The following is a 26,951-nucleotide window of genomic DNA, read 5'->3' on the forward strand; positions in this document are numbered from 1 at the left end:
GTTAAGCTGCTGTTGCACTGCAATTTCCCTCACGGGATCAATAAAGTATCTATCTATAAATGAAAAAACAATCAGCATTAATAGTGATACAAACAATGCTTCACCCGTATAGCTCTTCAAACCCACATTTGCAAAATATGTTATAGAACTTAAAGTAACCTGTTTTAGTACTTTTCACTGCACCGTTTTATCATGACTTAATGTAATGGGACAGAACTGCTCTCCCTCATACAGTCGCTCCAGAGACTTAGGTTTGGCCTCAGGTGTTGATCTGTGTGGAGCACATTTCTCCTGTGTTCTGATTCTGTCCTGGCTTCTAAAGAGTGATTGGCTATTCTAAATTGTCCCTTCCATTTAGGAGAGGAAGGAAAGGAATTGTGTGGTTTCAGGCCTGTTGTGCACTTTGTGCTTTTGGGATAAGAACATAAAAGGTTTTGGTTATCCACAACCCTCACCAGAATAAGTGGAATTTATAATGCAAAATAGGAGTTCAGTTATGTGACTTCCCAGGTCTCTTAAGAGTGTAGATATTTCCTTGCAAGGAACCATTCTCTTGGCATAGTGAGTTTCGTAATTGGCTGTCCATACTTAGCACTGAAATCTATGATGAATGTTTTAATCTGCAATCTGAAAGCATATACTCAACCACATTAGTTGAGTGCAAGTGTGTTGTATAAAATAGATGTTTTATGAACCTCAAAATTTAGATGAGAGCTGAACTCACCAGATTAGCCAACCACCAGAGATTATTAAAAATCTTTACTTTTTCTATTTTGCTTGCACTACAGGTTTTGTTTGACATTGCAGAACAAATTAATGAAATGGGTATGCTTTTTTTTTCAAAACTAGGAGCCATGGTGCTACAATTATTATTTCCCATCTGTAAATGCCACACACTACAGTGCAAAAGCAAAATATTCCTGTTGATTAAACAAATCTCTGTGTAGATACTGATCTCTTTCAGTAATTGTAGGAATTAATATGATTCTCTCTTTGCATTTGTTTCCATTCACACGCAGTTTGTGTTTTGGGGTTTTTGGTTTTAAACGTGGCTTCTGTGTTTTCTGTATCCGCATTCATGTGATGGGACTGAACTGACTTTTCCCAGGAAACATACTGTGACAATCTGGGAAAGTGCTCAGTAAGCAGCATATTGTCATCAGCAGGTAAATTATGAAGTGCGAGAGAGACATGTAAATCAATGAGTGAAGCAGCTTATGAAACAAGATTTCATAACAGACCTACATTGATGGTCCCATTTTGTGTAACCCTGGTATCTGTGAAATGGAGAATTCTGAGTAATAGTTGATTAAAGAATGTTACTGGATGGAGTGTCCTGATAAATGAAGCACAATAATATTATAAGTATGTATAAAAACTGGCACAAAAACATGTTACTTGAACCTTTATCCTCTCTCTAGCAATTCACTAATTATGTTAATGAAATAATCTGTGACAAAAACAGCAATTTTAATAGAAAAGAAAAAAGAAAATCCCTCATCCTCAGGTTTCCATGGCTACAATGACATCACCACTCAAGCCACAAAGCTTTGGCTTCTGAATAAGTGTAATATAAAGAATCTCCGCTTCCAAGCTGGATTGGATACTGGCTACCAGCTGTTGCCAGGCAACCTTAAAGCACAGCACGGTGCAATAACGTGATATGGATTAGAATTATTCTTGGCAATACTATATGAATTAAGTTATCGCAGATAAGGAAATCACACCTTGTAAACCTGGAAACAATGTATGTGAATAAAGTAATAGATGCCATCCTTTATCATAAGAGGTGTGAATTTTGGTCTGTAGGAGAGAAACCTGAATTGTGACAAACTGCTGCCATCACTGACCTAAATACCTTACGTGTCAGTGCCCTGATCTATTTGGAAGGCAGTGCTAAAATGGGTTAGTTTGAGGGGGGGGCAATAGTGTCATTTATACCAACATTTTATTTTAACATTTTCTGTATTCTTTGTGTCTATGTCTGCGCATTTCTAACTATCAAAAATCATTCCTGACATTACACTTTATTTTTTCTTCTTCAGCTGGACTCCAAATTGTTGATGGACAAATAAAAAGGGTGCAGTGCCAAGTATCTGAGATCTGATGCTTTACAGTCCTAACCAATAAAAACACTAAATGCAACAGATCAATCACTGGATTTGTTCTATGATTATATATGCTGATACATTTTAGTGACTCAGAAGTTGCTTCTCTGAGTGATGTCCAGGTCAGGCACACTTATCATTCTTAGGTTGTTTTGGAATCAAGACAAGGAGCCCGTATTCAGTTTGGCTCTGAAAGACACAATTTTTTTCTCTCCTGCCAAGCATAGCTTTGCTGAAGAAGAACAGAATGGAAAAAATGATTCTCAGATACCAGGAAACAATAAACTTAGAAAGGGAAGGATCAGTATATTTAATGGTTTAGTCATTAAAGTCAGTTGAGTGACTCTAATGGTATGTTTTTTCCAGGTGTAGATTGCATGAAGACATTTTCCAAATAGAACTCTAAATCTTCTTTCAAATAAGCTTTGTTCTGCAAGAATGTAATTGTGCTCTATGCAGACATTATCTGTATCTCCTACATCATGCAATTGAAAACAAGATGAAAATTGTCCCTTGTAAGGGACCACAGCTAAGCTTTGCACCTTTTTCTGCTCTTAAAATCAAGAAATCAGATACGTTGGTGATTACATTTGCAGTCTGTATCTTGGAAAGTGTTGAGATTTCCATGGTATTGAACTTTTGAGGTGGAGTTAATTTCATCAGTTCCAAAGAGTTCCAGCTTTCTAAAATTCCTTGCTTTTAACACAAATTCTAGTGCACACAGGCATTTCCTTTAACTCTAAATTAAACACTCGCATCCAACACACATGGTGTGAAATTAATGTTTGTCACACATGAATGCAGAATTGGATATCTGGTGAAAGCACACAGTCCCTTCCAAATGAACTGGGACAACAACGTCAAGTTTAGTGTGACTTATAATTAGAATTATTAACTTTCATCTTTCAAATTAATTTGAAAGTAATATTTCTAAATTGGAAGGCCGTAGAAACTGCCTTTAGTGACAATGACATAGCTTACTGTACTGATACAACATGCTTCCCTTGAAAAGTTTACCTACTCTTTAACAAATAAAAATTAATGAATTTCAGTGTGATTGGAAGACATTTTACACTCATTTTCACTCGGAAGGGTGTTGATCTACTGCTTTCAACACTTTAAATGATACTTTTTAGCTGGTAATTCCATTTTGCGTAATTCAAGATGGGCTGCAGCCACTGCTACTTTCAGTTCTTGCCTATTTTGGGGGTGTTCTCACTTCACTTTTTTTGTTCAGCATGTAAAACACATAATGTTCAATTGAATTTAAATTAAGTCTAAGAATTTCCATTTTTTTCTCCTGATGAACTACTTGGTTTTGTTGGAATTATTGGCACCCCTTGATAAATATGAAGAAAAAAGTAATAATAAAATAAACCACATAGTAATGATAGATATTTAATACTCATATGTTAGGGGAATACTTGTCCTTTTTTTATAAAAATATTTTCTTTTCATTTCAGGGTTCAATTGTAAAGAAGTAATGCTGTTTTACCTAAAAAACATAGGTGCACAATTATTGGGACCCTTCAAGAGCCTTTCAAATACAATCAAACACATCTGAAAAAAATAGATTTATAAAAAAAAGATTTATACTTTTTTGTTCAATTTTGTCTTAAGGAACTAATGTATGTACTTAAGTGACTTCCTGTTTCCATAGGGTATTAAAATGATGAAACATGCACAGAAAACCTTTTGTCATCGATCAGCATGGGGAAGGTCAAAGAATTAACAACTGAAATGAAGCAAACAGTCATTTTCAATCAAACATTGGGTAATGGGTAAAAAAAATAAGTAAAACCTTAACATTACCAAAGTTGACTGTCAGAGCAATAATTAAAAAATTCAAGACCACTGGAATAGTTAATTTCCCAGGAAGAGGACGCAAGCCCATCTTGTCCCCATGCACATTGAGAAGGATGGTGAGGGTGGCAAAAAAGATCCAAAGGTTTTAGTTAAAGAAATAGTAGGATTTGTTGCAAAAAGGATTATTAGACAACACCTCCATGCCAACAAGTTACTTGGAAGGGAGGAACAGATTGAAGCACCTGGAATTTGCCCAACGCTATTGGCACCTGGACTGTGAGCAGGTGCTGTGGTCAGATGAGACCAGAATTGAATTTTTTGGCTACAGTCATCACTGGTATGTTTGGTGTAAGAAGAGGGACTCATTTACCAAAAAGATCATCATACCTACTGTAAAATATGGTGGGGGATCTTTGATGCTTTGGAGCTCTTTTGCTGCCAGTGGTCCTGGGGCCCTTGTTAAGATTAATAACATCATGGATTCTCAAGAATACCAGGATATTTTGACCAAAAACTTGGTTGCCTCTACCAGGAGGCTGCATCTTGGCCGAAGATGGGTCTTTCAACATGACAATGATCCAAAACACACTTCAAAATCAACAAAGAAATGGTTGACAGAAAAGAACATCAGCTTTTTGCCATGGCCATCTCAGTCCCCTGACTTGAACCCTATTGAAACCTTGTGGTCTGAGCTGTAGAGGGCTGTCCATAAGCACACACCTACAAACTTCAAAGATCTAGAAAGGTTCTGCATGGAGGAATGGTTGTAAGATCCCTCTTTGATGCCCTGATGAGCTCCAGTGCACCTTCCCCAAATTCCATTCCACATTCCACACATGGAAGGAGCTCATCAGGGCCATCTCAAACGACATCAGGCCAGGCCTATCAACCTCGTTAAGGGGACATCATTGACTGTTTAAGCCCTGAGGAATCACTCCTTAGGGCTCAAATATTGAGTCACAGTACCATGTGGAGTGTCAGGTTTTTCCAAATTTTTCCAGATTTTTCCTTGGCTTCTCCCAGAACACTCCCAGAGCTCCTCCTAGAAAACTCCTCCTAGAACCCTCCCAGACCTCATCCATTCTGATTCCCCCTATTATTCCATTGATTTTTCAAATGAACTCATTTAAACTTCTCCGCTGAACCTACTCTGGCAGTTATTAATTTGCTGTGCCCTATTTTCCATTCACGGGCACGGCATAACACCCTCCCAATATGTTCATCATCCTGATGAAGCATTACAGGAAAATACTAACTGCCCTTATCCTTACCAAGGGAGGCTCCACCAAGTACTAAAAACAGGAGTGCCAATAATTCTGTTTCTTTTATTTGGGGGAAAATAATTTATAATATAATAGTTTTTTTTTGTCTTGGTAGGTTCCATTGAATCATTCATTCAGGAAAATTAATTCCTTATGTTGTTAATATATTTTAGTATTTAATGAACTCATTATTTGTTTTAAACTTTTTTTTCTTCATATTTATCAAGGGGCACCAATAATTCCAATGTCCACTGTATTGTGGGTGGTTTTGACGCTCCATGGTGAAGCACTGCCTGATAAATCTGGAAACATTTTGTTTTACAGAAATATTTTGTCTGTTTTTGTAGCAGAAAGTGCTTCCATATTTATTGGGTGGAGCTTCATCATGTGGCATACTTCATATTCATAATATACAGTGATATAGCATTATAACTGGGTATGAAACTGTTGTAAAAGTCCTCTTTCATAAAAAAGAACAAATCTTTTTCAGGAATGTTGAGTTATTGAAACCACAGTGGTTTTACTATTAGGATTTATGTCCTTTGTACAACTACAACACAGTCTAGGGTTTTTTCAGCATTAGTAAGGGTCTGAGAAGTATGTAAGTGTGATATAATTCACACAGTTATTACAACACATGGTAACTCAGCAAAAAGCAAGTTTTGTGAACAAGCAGCACCCCAGTTTTTCAGTGATGTGAGATACAGCAAATGATTGTTAAAATACCACTCATCCTTCTAATGTAGGTTCAGTTTTATTCCTGATAAAGCTTTTCTTTATGCTTCTGTGAAACATCATTAAAAAAAGACACTGACTGAACCTGCTCTTTTTTCAGATTTATGAACAACAGAGCTCCGTCCAACAAGAGATATCAGCCGACAGAGTATGAACACGCCGCTAACTGTGCCACACATGCGGTGAGTCAGACCTTGCTGTAAACTTGGATTGCTGCTTTGCTCCATAGTCTCATCAAATTTGTGCCAGAGAGGTTTCTAAATATCCTATGTACTATAAGCAGTGGGGTTGGAAATTGAAGATAATCCTTTGTTAAACTGATGCAGCTCATTAACAAGCAGCGTGTTTGTTGATATTTTTTTTAGGAAATTCAAAAAATTAAAAGATTTTTTTTTCTCATTTTTTGATAAGTAACCCATGTGGTACATTTTATCAAGTTAGTGATACATCGCTATGCTGCGCACAGACTCTTTCTTATCAAACAGGTAGCACTGCTCAGCTGATAACTTGGCCTCCTTAAAGTCAGTGATAGTGAGCAGTAATGAATCAGCTTAGCTATGGTTTACAGAATAGGAGATATCACTACAAATTATTGTTGCATAATGATGAGGTAGTAGTCGATTTAAGTTTAGCATAGGTTTAACAATTACACATTGATTACTCTCAAATTACGGGCCACTTTACCTGTCCTGTCTTAAGGTGATCTCACATTGTGGGCCCAGATAGTGACCCTAGCCAAACTTCCTGACTTCCACACACTTTTTCAAGAGGCCTAAAAGTTTGTTGTGATTATAATAAATAAAAAGGCAAACAAAATCTTAAGACACAAAATCTTAAGATAACATGCAGTATGTAATGAAAAGTGTAGAATAAAGTTGTTTAATGAATTAGGAAGACCATGTTTAGAGTATTTATTCCAATTTGTTTCACCATGTTTCAAAAGAAATTGCTGCTCTGGAGTTAGAATGTAATTATACTGTATGTCCTACACTCACAGGCTGAATAAATTGAATGTTTTTAGTCTTGAACAGCAAAGATTACAAGGGACCTGATACAAATATTCAAAACCTTCAAAGATGTTGAAAAAGTCAAGACAATGCATTCTTCAGAATGAACTGTAAAACACAAACCATAGCACACAAATGGAAACTATGTGCAAGTGCATTTAAAACTGAGAATAGGAGGCACTTTGTTATACAAAGGGTTGTGGGAGTATAGTGTAAGCTTCCAAGCTATGTTGTTTGAAAATGAATACAAAGCAAATGAGGAAAACAATACAGTTATTTTTATCATTTTTTAAATTTCATTTTTACTTTGTTAATCTTAATGTTTAACAGTGTAAAATTATTACTTAATAACAGGATTTATATTTATATTTGAATACTGTTTTAAAAATAAATCCAAATGTATGATTAAATGTATAGTCTTTTAAAGGAAGATACAAAAAGGAAACAGACCTAATAACAAATAACAAACAAGAAGGTTATTACTGGCTTTATAGAAAATCCACAAGAACAGTAGGAAGTATGGGAGTGAGGCTTGGGAGCCATTGGGACTTCATTGATTGTAACAGACTCCTCTTGACAGGAAAAAAATACATTATTATAGAAATCTGGAGGCTTCCTGGGGAGAAAAACAGTCCAATGTAAATTTCCCAAAAATAAATAGAAGAGGAGTAGTCTGGCAGCTTGTATTGCTGCCTCACTATTCCTGGGTCTTGGGTTCGACGATTCTGGCCCGGTTCATCTTCTGTGTGGAGTATGCAGGGTTTCACATGAGTTTGGTCCAGGTGCTACACTTTCCTTCCAGTCAAAAGTTGTGATGTGTGGGTTAACTGACATCTCTAAATTGTCTGTGTGTGTGTGTGCCTGCAACATATTGGCATCCTGTCTGGTCCTTTGTAGCATCCACTGTCAATACATTCAACAGTCTATCCTTCAAGTAGAATTCTACCAGATATACTATATTCAATTGCCCAGTGATCCTATAACCTGTAATTGTGAAGACAGCTGGGTATTGCCTGCACATCCTGTAGCACCTTTCTTCAATACCATGAATCCAACACCAGGATGTACATGAAGATAGAGGAAAGGAAGACCCCTATGTAACTGTAAAGTATTTCTTTCTGGGTTTTTCTTTCTGATTTAATATTAGCATAATCATGAGTGTCCCTTCAAGAAAAAATGTGTTTCGAGTAGCACAAGACAGGATACATTGCTGAATCCAGACTCACACTCTTAAACAGATTCATTTGAAAAACAACTGAAGCTGGGTTTCAGAATATAAAAAAGAAATGCACCACCTTTTTTAACATTATAATACCTCTAATCAGTAGAATGAAGCTAGGTTATCAACTTCATCCTTATAGAACAAGCTACCCAACCATACAGCCGAAGCCTGTAACCTGGCTTCCTTCAAGAAATGGCTGGATAAGATCCTTGGATCCATAAACTGCTAACTACAAATGGGCCAAAAAGCCTCTTCGCATTTGAATCCTTTCAAGAGGTGAGTTACTAAAGAGCAGCTATTCTTTATTTTCTGTTTATGGGTTTTGCCATTACTTTAACTGAGGATCGTGATAAAATTAAAGAATCATAAAATGTTGAGACCAGATCCGACAGACAAGTTATGGCTCCTGCAGTTTATTTTTAAAAATATTTTTTTTCCAGCACGAGAGGTCTGTACATAAAGATAACACATTGTGTAGCAAATTGATATTTTATTGGAATTGTGTAGTGGCAGGTGAAGGGAACACCACTCAGGGAGTTTCACTTTTAATCTGAACTCATTTTAACCTCAGACCCCATCTGCCTTTGTTAAGGTATGCTTTTTTTCAAAGGCAAAACCAGTCGCCTGATGTTTTAGAGCAGCTTTACTTCTGTGAACCTGTAAAGGGTGTGAGTTGATTTGAAGAAGATAGAATGAGGTGGGTGGTTTAGAAACAGCTGGTACACATCACTGCTTTTGCTTCTAAAAATAATTTCCAAGGGGGTTAAATTCAGGGGACTCATACTGTATCTCACTATCATTGTTTTGTGCTGCATCCCTATAGATTTGTGTAAGACGTAGATTCTTTTTCATTTTTGTCTCTACTAAGTACCCCCCTGGGGTCAATTTATGGATCACTGAAATAATCTGATAATTTCACCAGGGAAAAGTTTATAGTATACAGGTTTAATCTAAAACTTATTTCTTCACTTGTACATAAGAATGATGATATATTGTATAATAATTTAAATACAGAATCTTTGTATATGAGTTTTTTTTACCTTCATACCTACCTTGTTGTCTCAAAACAAGCCAATATTTTAGATTACTTTTATGTATATGAAAGAAACACCTAATGACTTTTAACATAACATTCCATATTAAATGTTAAATACTTTGTTTCATGCCTGGGATGTTGTAAATGAATATACATTGTTTTTCACAAGGATTATAACCTGTGCAATTGACTGACAGTGGATTTATTTTCTGGTAAATTGAATTGCTTGAGTGTTTTATTCTTAACCACATGTATTTTTACAAATCAAACATTTCTGAAGTTCTTATAAAATAAAATCACAATTTGAAATATTCAGGTTCCATATTGAAAACCGGTATTTTCTATATGTTTTTTGAATGCATTAGTGGAACCATCTTAATTAGAGCAATAGACACTTCTTTAGCAGTGTTTTGTCTGTGCAGTTGATTGATAACATAATGTTATGTAAATGTGGGAGATAGTTTTCATTTTTTTCTTTTTGCATTCCTGGCTCCTTTGGGCAAACTGCACAAAGCTAACAGAAGGAGTATTTGTATTAAACCAGAAGCAGAGGTTAGATAAAAGATTATTTTTCCTTTTTCCAGCTCTGGATAATTCCAAGCATTCTCGGCAGCTCCATTCTCTACTTCCTGTCTGATGACCAATGGGAGACCATTTCAGCATGGATCTACGGATTTGGGCTTTCTGGTCTTTTCATTGTGTCCACTGTATTCCACACCATCTCCTGGAAGAAGAGCCACCTCCGGTAGGAAAACTGATCAGTGATTGTGGCGGAGATCATAGACAAGGCCTTTAAAAAAGGTCTACAAGGAATAAAGGGGAAAAAAAAGATCAACAACATTATCCTAGGTCCATAATTTTAACACAATAGATATTGAATGAGCTGTATGCATGAGTTACGTGACTCATTCTTTGGTTTATTTGAAGACAAACACACAGTGAAAGCCTTGGTTAAGAGCTCCTGATAAAGACTTTTATGAAAATGTTGAGGTTTAGCAGTGCCCGGATTCTGTGAAATCATATGAATAGAGTTTAATAACTTGTGTAGTGCTTTTCATATTTAATAAGATGCAGTAAACTTTCACTGTTACTGGTGATGTCTTTGTGAACTAGAAGTGGTCGCTTGAAGTGGGTTGTTATTAGGGTTAATTTTATTAACCTATTGTCAAGCCGTATTTCACTCATAACAGTCTCATAACCGCAAGCCAGCTTAGTGAGCCAATTCATATATTATTAGGAGATGTCATACCAGAGAAGAAACATTTCTGTGTCTATGTCTGTTTATTGTAGCCAAAAATTACTCGGCATATGCTACTGTTCTTAACAACTTTCTATTGAGGTTTGGTAATGATATGTAGATCTGCCAAATGGGGCCAAGCATCTGACCAAATAAAGCAGTAGTGTTAAAACATTTTATTTACACATGAGGAGGTCTGAGAATGCTACTAAATCAACTTGTATTTCTAAACTATGGGGCCATGTATTAAGTACAACAGGATGAAAGTCACAGTTCATGGTATGGCCCTCTCAGACACATACACCAGAGCCAGTTTTCCCAGAAGCCAATTAACTGTGGGGGAAAACTGCTGCACCCCTAGGAAATCCATGCAAACTCAGATAGAACATATAGACTCTACGCAGAGAGCACTCCAGGTTCAGAACTGAGCCCAGGGCATGTACAAAGGAAGGCAGCAATGCTAATCACTGCATCACCATGCCGCCACTTAACCTCACCCATTTCTATCTACATCCAGTTACCTTGTCCACCAATGCAAGTACTGTAGTATAAACCTTCACTTCTCCTCCCTCTCTCTTCCCCATTACCACCCCTGCAGCAGCAACCTTGGCTCATTCCTTCAAGCAGGAGGGTTCCATTAGCCAATTGTTCTCTCAGTCATGCACGTCAGACCTGTACCAAATTATCTCTTCATTAGCCACGTGAAGTCTTTTAAGTGGGAACCCTGTGGTCTGGAAGAGCTATAAACACCCATGACGTGAAAGCCAGCTTGTTATTGCCAGCTTGTCACAACAGAATACTGAAGACAAAATACAGTCTCCATTCTAATGGTCAGAATCTATAATGCAATTATAGGGAAAGGTTTTCCTTTTCTGATGAAGTGTTGTGTGAGAGACGTATGTCAGTGCCAGCAAACATTAATAAATGTAACTCTTTGTGGATGAAATACATCATTACCTCTTCCCTTAAAGAAAGGTTCCATACAAAATTGTTAAAAACCTAACTCAGTTTGGTCAAAATATGGTTGACCAGTTTTTAGATTTGTATTATAAAAATAACTTTTTTCAGTGATTAATCTAGAGGTTAATAATAGAGCTAGTGTACAAGCCCCTTCGATATGTAGTATTTCTATTAGATGTAGATGAGGCAGTGGAGGTGAGAACCGTGAGCGCTAAGGGAAACACAGGCAAGAATCTGTAATTTCTCAGAAAACTCCAACCATTTCAAGTGAGGTATTCAGTCTGAAATGAGTGTGTATATTACTGCACGGGAAAGTAAACAGGATGTTGAATAGTGTGGCATTTGTAAACTAATAGGAAATTGGATTTTGTAACCTTATAATTTCTAAATTAGATTGTGAAATCCTTGCAGTTAGTAATGCAAATGTAACATAAAAACAGGATTTTTTTTGTTATAAAAATATATTTTCTAACCAGCTCTGCCATGTGATAAGTGTATTTTAACTGGATGTTCATTTTACAGGAAAAAGCACAAAATCCCAGCTGGCTTTTCTCATTTTATGAATGCGGCTGTTTGTGTCTATGACTCTACTGTTAGAGCACATAAATGCCCTGCCTCATTAAGAACATTTCTTTCCCCTGGGATGAATTTGCACATTTGCTTGGGAATTCATTAAGTTTGACCTGAAGTGCGATTAAAGTAATTTTCTTTTTGAGAAAAAATGTCTTTCAGTATTAAAGAAGCTGATTTAAAATAATACAGGAGGATTCCATCATCTTTCCATTTGCCAGGTTGTTTTAAATTGCATATTTTTGTTTCTGTCATTTTGTAAAATAGGTTGTATATTAAGTGTAAGGACAACTATCAAACATTTTTTTCGATTCTACAACAGTAAAAGAACTGTAAAAGTGAGAGTTAAATTTGTAGAGTTAATAGAGGATTTATAATAGATTATGAAAAAGATGTAATAAACATGCAAAATAAATACTTCACATAGGTTCTTAGAATAGACAGTGTCAATAACATGGCCCACGCTTTGGAACAAGCAGTACTGGGTAATGTTAGAACAGCTGACACAGAGATTCTACAGTGGCTAAGATACTTTAAAAAATAAATTACCTGGTTCTAATGTTTTTTTTCTTGGTAAGAATTAAGAACGTACAGTAGGAGGATGCTATTCATAGACCCCTAGCTAAGCTATTTCAACCCTCACACAGAATATGATCAGTCAGTCTTATGTCTGTTACTGGTAAAGTTTTGGAAATGCTAGTTAAATTGTGGATGGCACTGTACTTGAACTTCAGTCTAAATTGAAAAACTTGGGGGTGATATTTGATTCAGGCTTGACATTCGACCCACATGTGCAACATCTTTCTTCTTGGAAATATCGCTAGACTACATACTATGTTATTGCTAACTGTGGCTGAAAAGCTGGTCAACACATTTGTTTTCTCCTGAATTTACTACTGTAAAGCACTACTCGCTGGGGTTTCTAAATCCACATTGAACAAACTCCAGTATGTCCAAAATTTGGCAGCTAGAATACTGACCAGGTCTAGTGCAAGTGAACACATTACTCCTATCCTGGAGTCCTTGCACTAGCTTCCTGTCAAGTTTCATGTTGGCTTCAAAATCCTCATACTCACCTACAGGCTCTGCATGGCTTGGCACCCCAGTACCTGTCTGAGCTACTATCATCCTACTCCCCACCTTGGAACCTTTGCTTTTCTAGTTCTGGTCTCCTGTCTGTCCTCCAAGCTCGTCTACACTCTATGGGTGGAAGGGCCTTCTCCTGTTATTCCCTTAAGCTTTGGAACTTTTTCCCCTAGGATATCAAGAGTTACCTTCTCTAAACACCTTCAAATCTAGGCTCAAGATCTTCTTCTTTAGAAGAGCCTTTACTTAACTGGTTCTGTTCTTTACTCCTCTGCTCCTACTGTATTCAGTACTCCCATCTACTGTCTTCTCTCACTGTGTTCTCATTGTGCATATCTTGTGTGTTTTTTTAAAGTTATTGTTGTCATTTCTGTAAAGCACTTTGAGAACCCAGCTTTAAAGGAGTTATATGAAATAAACTATTATTATATTAAATTAAAATAGTGTAACTAAAAAATTGAATTTTAAGGAATAGCTTACATTAAATTAGAAATGAATGGTATGACTTAACTAATTTACTGGAAATAATTATTCAGTGTGAACAAGCAAAAATGACATTAGATACCACTAAATTATATGACACTATCTCCACCATATTTTGATCTCCAGAATGCTTTTGATAAGGTCCCTCACAAAAAGTTAACTTCTGAAATTAAAAGCTGTAGGATCCAAGGTATGTATGAATGTTAACTGAGAACTGGTTAATGAACAGAAAAAAATAATCTTAAAACTCCCATTTGGATAAAATGTAAGCAGTGGTGTGCCTCAGGGAACTGTTTAAGTTCTGTTAAGAACTGTTTATTGTTGTTCGTGATTGTTGTTCAATCTCAATATTTCAGATTGTGATATAGTTTATCGTACTAGTTACATTTGCAAATGACACAAAAGTATGGGTAGTGGCACAAGTAGAAATGTGGAAAGAGAGTTCCAAATAGACTCAGAAAAATCATGGAGTGGGCAGGAATGTGGCAATGAAATTTAACATTAAGATGTGAGAAGTGATTAGGAGCTCCACAGTAGGAGCAGGTATATATACTTTACATTGAGTGATTTTGAGCTGCAGGAAGACGATCTTGGGGTGCACAGATGGGATCTGGTTCATTATGTAGATTCTTCATCAAGAAGTGTGCAAACAATAAATACTCAAATTATTTGCTGGGTATGTATGTATGTGTGAAATCCAATGATTTGTGCTCAAAGTTTACAATATGCTGTTTAGAAAATCTTGCAACCTTGTTTAGATTATTTTATACGATGTTTGTCATTCTATCATAAAGGATACTCTAGACTCAGAAAGAATTCAGAGAAGAGCATCAGGAATGGCTCCTTGTCTCTGGGGGTTAGAATGATGATTAATAAAGGGAGATAATTGTCTTCAGTCTAGATCAAACAAAACTGAGAGTAGATTTGAAACAATTATATAACATTATTGGGTGTATAGATGGAGTCACAATAGGGGACTGTTTCACATTTAATTGTGAAACAAGGATATGATGTCCCAAAAGTGAAACCCAAAAGAGATTACATTTTGTATAAAGAATTAGAAACACCTCTTTTGACAAAGATTTGTGGGCTTCCCACCTGAGTAATAAGCAAAATGTGCTGAATGGCCTTTTCTCATATGCATGATTTCTTATGTTGTTAGGTTGTTATTTTATTAATTTAATCTGTGATCACATTGTATTTTATTAGTTTTTTTATTAATTTCATGAGTATTATAAAAGAACTACGTACATATTGGTATCGCCGCTTGATATTTTGCTATTTGGTTTGGCTGGGTCCGTTTTTCAAACTGAACCACAAGAGGGTGATTAAGAACCAAGGTTAAAAAAGGGTTCATATTGACTGAGTTACTTGCCAAGTATGTCAAGGATTGCTGAACAACTTAAAACTTTCTGGGTATCATGTACACGTCCAAGATCTGGTCCTATTATCTTTAAATTATTCCAAAAAGTTCAAAACAACCCTGTTTTGTTGATCCTATTTGAAATGACCCATGAGGCATGCTAAATCCATTAAGACCCCCCCCAGTCAGAGAACAGAAGCATTTTGGTTCAGGATATTTTAATTTTGCATGAAATTCTCTAAAGCTCTCGAATTCCTTGTTTGTCAGTTTAATTAGTTTTGATATCATTCCTGGTTTTCAGATTTGGTTTACTTCAAAAGCTTCTTTAACCTTTGGTTCTGTAATTTTCCAGTCAGATGGTACAGATCTATATCTCTGTGGTCAAGCACCCCCACATATTGATGAAATGATGGTAAAAAACCCACAAGCTTCTTAATTTTGATCTATTATTAGAAACTTTTTTAAGCTGACCTTGTTTGCAAATAAGAAGCAATAAATCACCCTGTCTTTCCTGTTTGTGAAGGGGTTGTATATTTCCCTCTAGTCTACTGTAAAAAAATCATTAGCCCTCCATTCTCTAGGGTTTTTAAAATGGGTTTTCCAGACCAAACATCTCATTGATGTTTTCCCAGACAACACAGTGGAAATGTGCATGAGGATGTCCTGAATAAAGTGGTACCATTTAAAATGAAGGGTGACCCAGCAATGGCTAGGATTCCCTGTAAGATTGCAATCAGTTTACAGAAATCTTTAAAGGAGCACTAATTGGAATAGTTAATTATATTCTAATTCACAAGAAAAGCAAGAAATTAAAGCAAGTGTCCAGTTCTAAATGGTCTGTTGTATTGAGGCCTGACTCCGGCCATTCTTGTCTTTCTTCTTGTGACAGGACAATTGAGCATTGGTTTCATATGTTTGATAGAATGGTGATTTACTTCTTCATTGCTGCCTCCTATGCTCCCTGGTGAGTACAAATGTCAGCTGCATCTCCTTTTCCTGTGCTTAAAAGATTGTAATGACCCTGTGACATCATGGTATTCTCAAATGTCTTTTTCGACTTAAGTTGTCTTACAGCATTTTAATTTTCTGTTATAAATAGTGTTGCTCTAAACCACAGTGTTTTTGTCTAAGGTTCTAATGTGCTATATTTATTTTCTTATATTTTACCATAAGGGGCTTTAAACCTTAGCATTAAGAACAGCAAAGAGTTTAGTGACATCTTTGCAAGCCCATTGTATTAATATGTAAAAATATTTATTTAAAAGCGTGTTTTTGTTAGTCAACATTTTAATTCTTGACCAGTGTGAGTCCCAGTGCATTAGTCTTTTTGTATAATCTTTTGCCTCTTAAGTACATTGAAACACTCAGGTTTAGCATCTGAACTACCCTTGTAATTTTACTGAAAGTAGCTAAAATATTTTTTCTAAAACAATCTTCTTAAATTCCTTCTGTTGTGTTGGATGCTAAGTTTGTGGTGTGAAAGCTGAACTATTTTGTGCAGCTTTTACTTTGTATTATTTTGTTTAGTAGCTTAGTAGCTAGAATTTATATGTTCGAAATAGGATTGTAATATTTTAAAAAGCCATTAGTAATGTTTGGTTCTTTAATTTGAATTGTTTCCTGCCATTGCTAAACTTAAAAAAATCCCTCTCATTTTCTGAAATTTCTCACAGTCAATGGCACTGATCAATACTGCATTAGTGACGATATAATCTCTCTTTACTGAACTGTTTCCTGTTAGTATGTCCTTTCTAAGAGGTCGTGCTGGGTTGCTTGAATACAAATATTCAATATAATGGCATTTCAGTATTTATGAATACACTAGTTTATCTTCAAAAGCCTTCTAGAAATGTTATGGTATGATAGTTCTTAAGTCTGTTTAGGTGAAATGAATAAATACCAAACTCTGAATTAATTCATTTATATTTACTTTATTTATGCTTATCCAAATGCCTTTTGTTTAGTTGTTGATCCATCATATTTTTCACTTATACACACATATATTTTCAATTTTTTTAGAGAATCTGGCATTTAACCTTTAATGTTTTATCTGTGCACGAAATGCTGCAAATTCAGAAAGAATTTCTCTTTGAGAGTAAAAGAAGAAATAAAACTTCACTACTTTGTGCAGTTTAATTTATAATCATCTGTCTCCCTCTCCCTTTGCTCTTTCAGGTTGAACCTGCGGGAGCTGGGACCATGGGCTTCTCACATGCGTTGGATCATTTGGATCATGGCCTGTGTGGGCACGACTTACGTCTTTTTCTTTCATGAAAGGTGAGAGATTTTCTGGGCGAGACCCCTCTGCTGCTGAGGCCTTTCTGTGTGCCGGAGGTATTTGATTTTCTTAATGATGTGAACACTGCTCTTAATGCACAGACTGTCTCTGTCTGTCTCTGCTCAAGATGTCAGGAAGCTCTCCTGCTTCTGCTAATGGTTTTTGATCACGTAGCCTTTTAAAGATGCATCCATTATAGCAGGAAACAAATACACAGACTGTAAAACAAGGTCAATTACATTTGACATTTTTTAGATTTTAGTCTTTGCCAGAATGAAGTGAAACCATTTTCCTCAGTGACTGCCTTCCATCTGTAATCGAAAGTTACTTTCTCCAGATAACATAGAGGTTTTTCTATGTTTGATATTATTAAGTTTTTACCAAGGTATGGCTCATAACTTCAAGTTTGACTTTTACCTTTACTGACTAATTGCTACAGTATCCCCTTTAACACCAGGTGGACAGATGCCAGGCTGTAATTTCTTTATTACTTGTGAATTTCTGTCATGTTTATTACATCTTTACATCAAGTATTTTGTTACTCATGCTTACTTTTATGTATGCATACTGACTACATGTTGACACAACACACATTCTTAAGTGAATAGTATTCATGGCAGGAGAGTATATGTTCAGTATATATTAAACTTGAACACAACAAAGAAAAGTGTGGCTTCTGGGTTCAAGCCTGGATCATGTCATTAGGAGGTATGGTGTGGTGGATAAATTTTACTGCAGTGGGATTGGCTGGCCAGGCTCTCAGCAATACAGTGACTCCCTGCAGCCTCCTTGGTGCTGACAAGCACAGGATGCCATAAGACCCTCGTGTGCTAAAAGTTAAGTGTCCTGAAGTGGGCAGGTTAGAGAAACATATCTGCACTTCCTCATTCTTGCCTCTTTGTGGTCACATGTAGTGTAGCTGCTACTAGTCAAGATTTGAAAAAAAAAACATGTACTGTAAGTAGCTGTTTGTAATGTGTGTAGGTATAATAAAAAATAATTGGCAATTGTAAATCTCTTAAGAAAAGTGAGACTAAAACAGTATAAAACAATAGATATTATATTTTTACTTTATTCATTCCTGATCTTTTTTGGTATATAATTTACAGGATTTGTTATAGTTTGATAAATTACCTAAAATTATCTATGTTATCGTTCACTTGAACAAATGTATGCACAAAAAATGTATACATTTATACATACAATGTGTAAATGTATAAATGTATGTTCTAAGAAGAATACAGCATATGGATTTTGGCATAATTCTTTAAATGCTGATCTCTGGAGTGATGTTTTAGTGCAATGCCCTAAATAAGAGAAAGTTGATTGGACACAGATTATGAGGTTATTTAATCTGTTGAATATCAGGCTTTACAAAATAAATAAAATTCCAGAAAGCAGCATCTTCAACCTGGTACAAAGTATGCATCACAGATGTACTGTACAGCTTGTATTGAATCTAGCAGTAACCACACATGCTGCTAACCTGTGAATTTCACTCCGAAGACGTCCTGTTGATGAGCAATGTTAATCAGCATAATGAATTTATCAGTGTCATGTGTGTTCAATAAAATGTCAGTGTGCTTGTTACAAAAATTGACATTTTATTGATAATATGTCTGATTTCTTCATGCAATTTCTTTTGAAATCTTTTCTAGGTGTACAGTGCTACACTAGAAGGTTTGAGCGTGTGCTTTTTGAACTTTAGTGTTGCACTGCCACCTATTGGTCACTATATATTACAATTACTGCCAAGTACTGTGGTTCTTTCAGATGGGTTTTATGTGATTATGTGAGCGCAGTGTCATAGAAATACAATTATGCCAATATAATACTAAATTGTATTTATGCATCACTTTCTTATCCACTTTGTAAAGTGCTTTACATGCAGGAGGGGAGTTAACTTCATCCACCACTGAAGTGTAGCACCCATATAGGTGAGGCACAGCAGCCATTCTGCAGCAGCAGATCAATAAGAGAAGTGAGACCTTTCCTTAGTGGTCCCAGTACTGACCCACTTGTGTAGGTTCTGAGATCTGATCAGATCAGGCTACAAGATGGTAACAATGCTGTAGTTGTAACTACTGCTGTCAGTATAACACTTGCAATTTCACTATTTGCATTATCTGTATGCAATTATACCTCTTTTCTTTTTTCTATTTCTGTTTTGTAGGTACAAGATTGTAGAGTTAATATGTTATGTGATAATGGGTGTCTTTCCTGCCTTAGTGATCCTCTCAATGGTAAGAAAATTCAGACAGCTTCAGTGATTTCAGCTTTAAATAAGTACAGCAGAGACATGATTTTACATTATCAGTAGATATCCATTCCTGCAAGGGGGTGGCTTATATGCACATAATTTACAGTTCTCTAAGGTTGATAGATGATTCTGCTCAATTGGAGATAACATTTGTGATAAAAAGAAAGCCACAGTGTGCTTCTGAATTAAACAGTAATTTTGTATGTTAAAACTGTTGGCACTCTCTTCTATGCACAGCAGCAGATGAAAATAAATTAGTTTTACTGTACACAGTTTATGTATTTCATATTTTATGAAAAAAAATATTTTAAGTTCCTTAAAATAACAATGGAATACGGTACATACTGAACAATGTGCATTTCACAGTACACAATGTAACTTTAAAATGTAATTATTTCCATATGATGTGAAAAAGCTTAAGCATGACTTTTGACATACATAAAAAGCATATACACAAACAGTTTGCTATTACATTTCTATAGATTATTTGATTTTATTTCACTACTAGCAGCAGAACTTCAGATCTCTGATGTTTCTCTCTGGTTGTTTCAGGCGGATAGAGATGGGCTGTTTGAGCTGATCCTAGGTGGGATGTTTTACTGCCTAGGCATGGTGTTCTTCAAGAGTGACGGTCGCATCCCTTTTGCTCACGCTATCTGGCACCTCTTTGTGGCAATCGGGGCTAGCATCCATTATTATGCCATCTGGAGGTATCTCTACAGGCCTGGCAGCACAGAAATTAAAACCTCTAGATAATAATGCGGAACTGTGTGACAGAAATGTCAGCACACGGGAAATGATCACACACAATGCCAAGTGAGAATGAGTTCCTTTCAAAAGTTCCTTTTTTATGTTCTGGATAACAGCTTTCCTTAAATACCGCCTTGTGAGTAAAGCCTAGCCTTTTTTGCAGAGGACACCTACAGAGGCATGTTTCTGCAAAACACCCTAAAATATGATTAGGAAAATTAGATTTAGATCAGGGCGGTTTCTAGTTTGGATTTTTAGAGCTGAACTGAACAGTTTACCTACAAATGTAAAAACAGATCTGTGCTTAATCCTTTTCAGTCAAATGACATACTGTACTTAATACATAATTGGCATAGTTTGCTAATAACAACTGGTATTTTCCAAGCTTTGGATTCATGATGTGTTGATGCTTTAATAATAAGAGTTTTTAATTCCAGTGTTATTGTACATTAACCAACATGTATCCTATTGAAGTCAAATTGAATGTACATGAAGTTAGCAAGTATTCATTTCCATATCCTCTCATATAATTTGTCTCATTTGACTCTTTAATTTTAAACAGTATCTCATTATGTTCTTAAGGTTCAATAAGGAACTTACTTTTTGAAGAATATTATTCAAGCCTAGTAATTTTCCTTAGAAGGATAAAGTAGGGTACCAAACCAAGAGTATTAAAAATACACATCAACATTACCATTACCAGAAATACAGTATTTTTGTTTTTCAAACTAATGTATTGATAGTTTTAATTTTGCAGCAACTGTTGCTGGAATGTTAGGAACAGAAAAATGTGAATATTATGTGCAGGGAAATTCCCTATTCCCTGCGCTGTATTTGTTTTACTCTGTGAATTTTTGTGAGGTGTGAAAATAAGTATCTCCATGGTTCAACAGGTTTGTGGTATTAGAATGCTAAATCCAAAAGCTAAAAAAAAAAGCTTTTAGGGGGTATTGAAACAACTTATCTGCAAAAACATACTAATATTCTTTCCAGAATATGACTTCCAGTGTTGCAGAATAGATTTGTATTTGCTTAACGAAATCTGCTGAAAAGTTTGGCTGATCTCTGATTTGATTCTCTTCTTTTGAGATGGGTCAAGCATCTTTTGCTATTACATGAATTTATTATGTGTTCTATATCAATAAGTACTGTATGTTTTCATAAAAGGGACAATAACCTTTTACCTTTATGATTAAACAAGTGAATATAGTTCTTTTCTGTTTTAAAACCCAAGAACTGTAAGGGTAACAGCTTGAAAGTCTTTTGTGACAATGAATATCCTCGTAAAACTTGAAATCATTCCTATTAGTTCTAACTGCACTGGACTGTCCTTCATGCCAGTGTTTCATTCAGAGTACTGTATGCATTCCTTCAACTATAAGCACCACAGGGTTCTGTCATCTTAACTACTGGCTGAAGCCAAGTTGCTACATCCACAGCAAGGCTTGAAGGATGACAGGTGTAATGCATGAGATATTCGTCCCATTTTTCAATGCTGTAGTATTTAAAACACAACCTGGATTAACCTAGCAGAAGTGTAAGTTTCTATGAAATAAGGATTTTATGATTTTCTCTTCATTACCATCTACTTTTTTGTTTTTATTTCTAAAAAAATAAACACCTTCAATACCATAATGTCCATAAATTGAGTTATATGATACAGAGTACTCCGCTGATAATTACCAAGAGTCATGGCCTTGTCAAGTATTTGCCATGCTTAGCTGTACTTTACTCTTAGTATTTACTTAGTGCTTTACTCTAAGTAGTAGGGTTTTGTGGGTACTCTGCATTCTTGTAACCAAGGCCTACAGTATTCCACCTTATATATTCAGGGCCCCATATTCAAAACACTTACAGTGCCTTGCGAAAGTATTCGGCCCCCTTGAACTTTTCAAACTTTTGCCACATTTCAGGCTTCAAACATAAAGATATAAATTTTTTATTTTATGTGAAGAATCACCAACAAGTGGGACACAATTGTGAAGTGGAACGAAATCTATTGGATTTTTGAAACTTTTTTAACTAATAAAAAAATGAAAAGTGGGGCGTGCAAAATTATTCGGCCCCCTTGCGTTAATACTTTGTAGAGCCACCTTTTGCTGCGATTACAGCTGCAAGTCGCTTGGGGTATGTCTCTATCAGTTTTGCACATCGAGAGACTGAAATTCTTGCCCATTCTTCCTTGCAAAACAGCTCGAGCTCAGTGAGGTTGGATGGAGAGCGTTTGTGAACAGCAGTTTTCAGCTCTTTCCACAGATTCTCGATTGGATTCAGGTCTGGACTTTGACTTGGCCATTCAAACACCTGGATACGTTTATTTGTGAACCATTCCTTTGTAGATTTTGCTGTATGTTTGGGATCATTGTCTTGTTGGAAGATAAATCTCCGTCCCAGTTTCAGGTCTTTTGCAGACTCCAACAGGTTTTCATCCAGAATGGTCCTGTATTTGGCTGCATCCATCTTCCCCTCAATTTTAACCATCTTCCCTGTCCCTGCTGAAGAAAGCCTGAAATGTGGCAAAAGGTTGAAAAGTTCAAGGGGGCCGAATACTTTCGCAAGGCACTGTAAGTGTAGAAATAAGGAAAATGGGCAGGATAAGCCATCACAGAAGTGCCTCACCTTACTAAACGTACGATGTACAGTGTAGTAACTACATATAAGCACATCCTCAAGTGAGCTGTGACTGAGAGCATTGTTGGATGTTTCAATGAATACATGCACACTCAAATCTCATTTTCAGAGGCTTTGTCTCTCAGATGTGTGTGAATGAGTTAAGCATTCTGAAACCACAGCTACTGGTAGGTACCCAACACATGAATTAAAGTACTATGCAATCATATTGAATCAAAGGTTCCTCGAGCTCTCAGTTATGATAGATAATGTAATATTAGAAAAGAAAACCACAGTCAAATTACTGTGTTTACATAGTACTGCTATTACCCATCCCAAATATTTAATTTATTATATACTGTACATCAATTAATAGCACCCACACATAATAAAGAAGGTGGTGGATTATCATAAATAAATATTGCAACTAGCATATATCCTGAAATTAAACACAAAGAAACACTAATAATAACAGGTTTACTTTTTGGTAATTTTGAAAACATTCCGTATACTTAGAATGAAATTCTTAGGAGTTCTTATTTATTTGTATAGTTTCAAGCTATTTTTTTTGTTGGCTTAAATCACAAATTGTGCATGAGTTCACAGAGATTTGAATATGGGGCTCTCAGGGGAAAGGGTGTTTAATCATTTCTGTTTAATTGGTTTTGCTTCTATTCATAAGATCCAACAACAGCAGTCTTCACAACAGCAGACCTTCAGTTGTACATAAATCTGTTCAGAAAATACCAATGACTTCAATCTTCTAGTGTTGGTGCTTTAAGGTTGCAACATACAACTTTTGATATACTGTAGGATGCAAAAAGTCTTCCTGACTTTTTTCTGAAATGGCATTAAAAGCTACGTTCTCCAAGACTGTGGTTTTATTTTAATTCTAACACAGCTACTATTATGCTAAGTAACAGTTTACAGTACATAGAGGCCAGAATCATTAAGTTAAACTTAATGCAGATGGTCATTTTGTTCAGTACACAGGGTAATAGAACAAGATTGCCAAGATCTGTCTCATACTGGTGCAAGCAGCTGTTGGCAGTACAGTCTGCTCTTGTTTCTAAATTGAACAATGTATTCCAAGCACTGAGTTGTAACCAGGCTGTTATTTCTGGTGTTTTATAATTCCTTTCTATTGTTTTTCTTTTCTCTAAGGAAATTTAATAATAGAATTGTATTAATTTTAACCCTGGAGAAAGTGAATCCCTGTGCTCAATGTGTCATAATTTTAAATAGAATTACCAGTTTTTGTTTGCTCAAAGTAGTCAGCTTATACAGTATCCAACATGAGGTCCATTAATGAGTAAAGGAAAAGTAGACTAATAAGAATCCCTTAATATCAGTTTTACACCCAAATACCAAGTGTGAAGTATTTATTCACATTGTTGTTTGCTCTACAGAAGTACATAGAACTTTTATTTCTGTTAGGCAGGTTTAATTATTTCAAATGAAACAAATTCTTAATCCCAGTAAAAATATATGAATATAAATCCTGGAAAATTGAATGTGAAGCTTCGGCTTGAAAAGATTTTGCTGAAAATACTTAAAAAACAAATTGAAGAATTTTCTATTAGGGCATTTTTGTTTGTGTGACATACGGTACAGTAAATGGCATAAGTTTCTTAATTAACTAAGCAGTGTACAGTAAACTTGACCTTTATCTTAATAGAGTAAATAGAATGTTAGAATTTCTTCAGTGGCCCTTGTGCTGAATGCGGTGTCTTTCTCTTGGTAGTGTGTATGTCTCACAGGCAAAGACTTTGTCATCCTGACAAGATAATCTTGCCATGTCTGCCTCATTTTTTACATTGTTATTTAATAGTAATAATGCTCTATGATAAACAAAATCAGAAGGTAATATTAAAGTTGTAATATTTATTTAAATTTTAATGTATAATTTATAATGTATGATCTTAAAAGTACATACTTTGTTCATTCCTTAAAAATAATACCTAAGTGTGACAAATCTTTTTATAAATTTCTATTCTATTTTTTTTATATAAGTATATGTGCTTAAAATGCTTTCCTGTTTATTGACTGACAGCATAGTACATAGATACATACAGTAGTACATGTATAGATACACACCGTAGTAAAATGAGTGCTTTCTGAATCTCTTTATATATTTATACATACAGGTATATTGGAAGACTCATATACTTTGTGGCTGAAATGTACTGTACATTTCCCAAAGTACCATTCTTATTATTATTATATCACTGTTATACAACCTTATCCTATAGAAACAGCCTGTTGCTTTCAGTTCTATAATTATGCTGAACTATGTTAAAGCCAATCCCTCAATTGATAAATTGATCTGTAGCACCTAGGTTAATGAAGCAGTTAAGGATGACTTAAGGTGTCAAGTCTGATTTACCCTGCTCTAGGTCTTTATTATGAGCAGGAAGTTTAGCACTTTGCCTAATTTGTTGTGTAGTGGGACTGCTGGCACATAATGTCTGTCGTGTGTCAAAAGGTGAGGATTGCACTTCAGAGGTGGGTAAAATGGGCACCCCATTTATATAGAAGGTGCTTTGGGACTCTTTTGAATGAAAATCAATAGGTAAATACTAGGAATGATTATAATTGAAACCTTGTCTTCAAAATCTTTTTTGTGTCTGTGTGATGTCTATCAGACAAAAAACAGGAAAGCAGTGAAGAATTGATAGTTTTTCTAACTTTTATATGTTTATGCTGTTTTTGGAAAATATTGTTATTTCATTTTTAAAGCACTGCAAGTTTTATTTCTTGAGATAGAAGGTAGAAATTGTTAACTCATGAATACTTTTCTATTTAAAATACAGACTTACAGAGTGAGGGCTACTTTGTTTCCTACACCTCAAATACACACTACGGAGTGCAGTGAAAGCAGTAAAAAAGTAATTTTCTTCAGTAATCTCTCTATTCTTGTGACAATAAGATTTGCCTTTTAAATACCAGTATGACTGGAATTAGTGCAAGGAATTATAAGCCATCTTTGTGCTGTGCTACTTGGTTTGGTTAGGAATAGATCCTACAAAACATTTATATGTGTTCACAAGATGCACCTCTGTAAGCCTGTGCCATCTGTTGAAGCAGCATGAGACAGCTGTCAGCAAAATAAATGCAGTTCAAAGACAAAGATGTTTGAGAATTTGCCCTTCCATTTTTCACTTCTTTGTTAATTTAAAACGGAAGAAGAAGAAGCTTGTCTACTTCATTGGGGCAGTCTGTGATTTATTACTGTTTGCCAAGTGTATAACCTAATATTCCTTTGCAGTTCTTTATCCCATTTTTGTTTCATTTGTACCTATTGTAACATTTTGATGTTAAAACATTTTAGTTTACCATTAAGGCATGAGACTAACTTTATTAATTACTAAACCTTTACCCCAGATTCAACTGCTGCACTCTAGAAAAAAAAAACTACTGCAGGTTTCTATGATTAACCACACTGCCTATGACTTTTAGAATGATTAAAAACATATCTACTAAGAATACTTCAGCAACTTTGTATTTAAGCATAGTTTATAATACAGTGTTATGTATTATTGTGTGGATCTAACCATTGTCTGTATCTGCTGGCTTTACTGTAACTAGAGATTTGTGAATGTGTTCAGACTTTTTAAATCAAGGATTGTAATTTTTGTGGTGATACTTGTATTTTATATTGTATTTGTCATTTAATAATAACTTTTTATAATTATCTTTTGTGTGTTGTGTGTTGATAATGTTTGCATACAGAACTCAGTGAGACAAGGTTGTCACACCCTCTGCAGCCAGAGGGAGCTCCTTCTCTGTCCTGTCCCTAGTTTCCGGTCTGCTGTCCTTCCTGTCCCTCTCTTTCCCTTGGGCTATATATTTCCGGGTCTTGCACTCTGTCCTCGCTCAGAATTGACGTTCGGATGTCCTGAGACCCGCCTAGCACCAGGGTGTCCCATGCCCGCTCCCTGAGGGCATAGGTTTCTATACGGCATTCCTGAACTCTTTGCACTAATGAGCCCGGGCCTTTTTCCCGTCTCGCTGCTACACATATGGGTCTTTTTCCGCTCTCCTGCTCCCCACGGTTAGTCCCTTTGGACGTCCGTGGCAGAATGCTGAGCCACTTACTGACCCCGTGAGCGGCGCTTTTTGTCTTTCTGCAGTTTTTTTTTCTTGTTTTCTGGGCTGTTTTTTTTTTTCAGTTCCTC

General features: G+C 35.7%; 1 protein-coding gene across 4 annotated transcripts in view; it reads left to right on the forward strand.

Moving 5' to 3' along the window:
- mmd2a (monocyte to macrophage differentiation-associated 2a) overlaps positions 1 to 26,467 on the forward strand; it is a 43,778-nt gene extending 17,311 nt beyond the window's left edge. For all 4 annotated transcript variants that reach the window (XM_088612426.1, XM_088612425.1, XM_088612424.1 and 1 more), the window contains exons 2-8: positions 6,012 to 6,093; positions 9,761 to 9,921; positions 15,765 to 15,839; positions 17,051 to 17,152; positions 19,327 to 19,396; positions 19,966 to 22,019; positions 22,733 to 26,467. In XM_088612426.1, coding sequence (XP_088468552.1) covers positions 6,016 to 6,093; positions 9,761 to 9,921; positions 15,765 to 15,839; positions 17,051 to 17,152; positions 19,327 to 19,396; positions 19,966 to 20,169 — 690 coding nt within the window. In that variant the 5' untranslated portion in view covers positions 6,012 to 6,015 and the 3' untranslated portion in view covers positions 20,170 to 22,019; positions 22,733 to 26,467. The remainder of the gene's footprint in view (positions 1 to 6,011; positions 6,094 to 9,760; positions 9,922 to 15,764; positions 15,840 to 17,050; positions 17,153 to 19,326; positions 19,397 to 19,965; positions 22,020 to 22,732) is intronic.
- Positions 26,468 to 26,951: the final 484 nt, after the last annotated feature.

The sequence above is a fragment of the Lepisosteus platostomus genome, chromosome 19, assembly GCF_059453375.1.
Source record: "Lepisosteus platostomus isolate fLepPlt1 chromosome 19, fLepPlt1.hap1, whole genome shotgun sequence".
Classification (NCBI taxonomy): domain Eukaryota; kingdom Metazoa; phylum Chordata; class Actinopteri; order Semionotiformes; family Lepisosteidae; genus Lepisosteus; species Lepisosteus platostomus.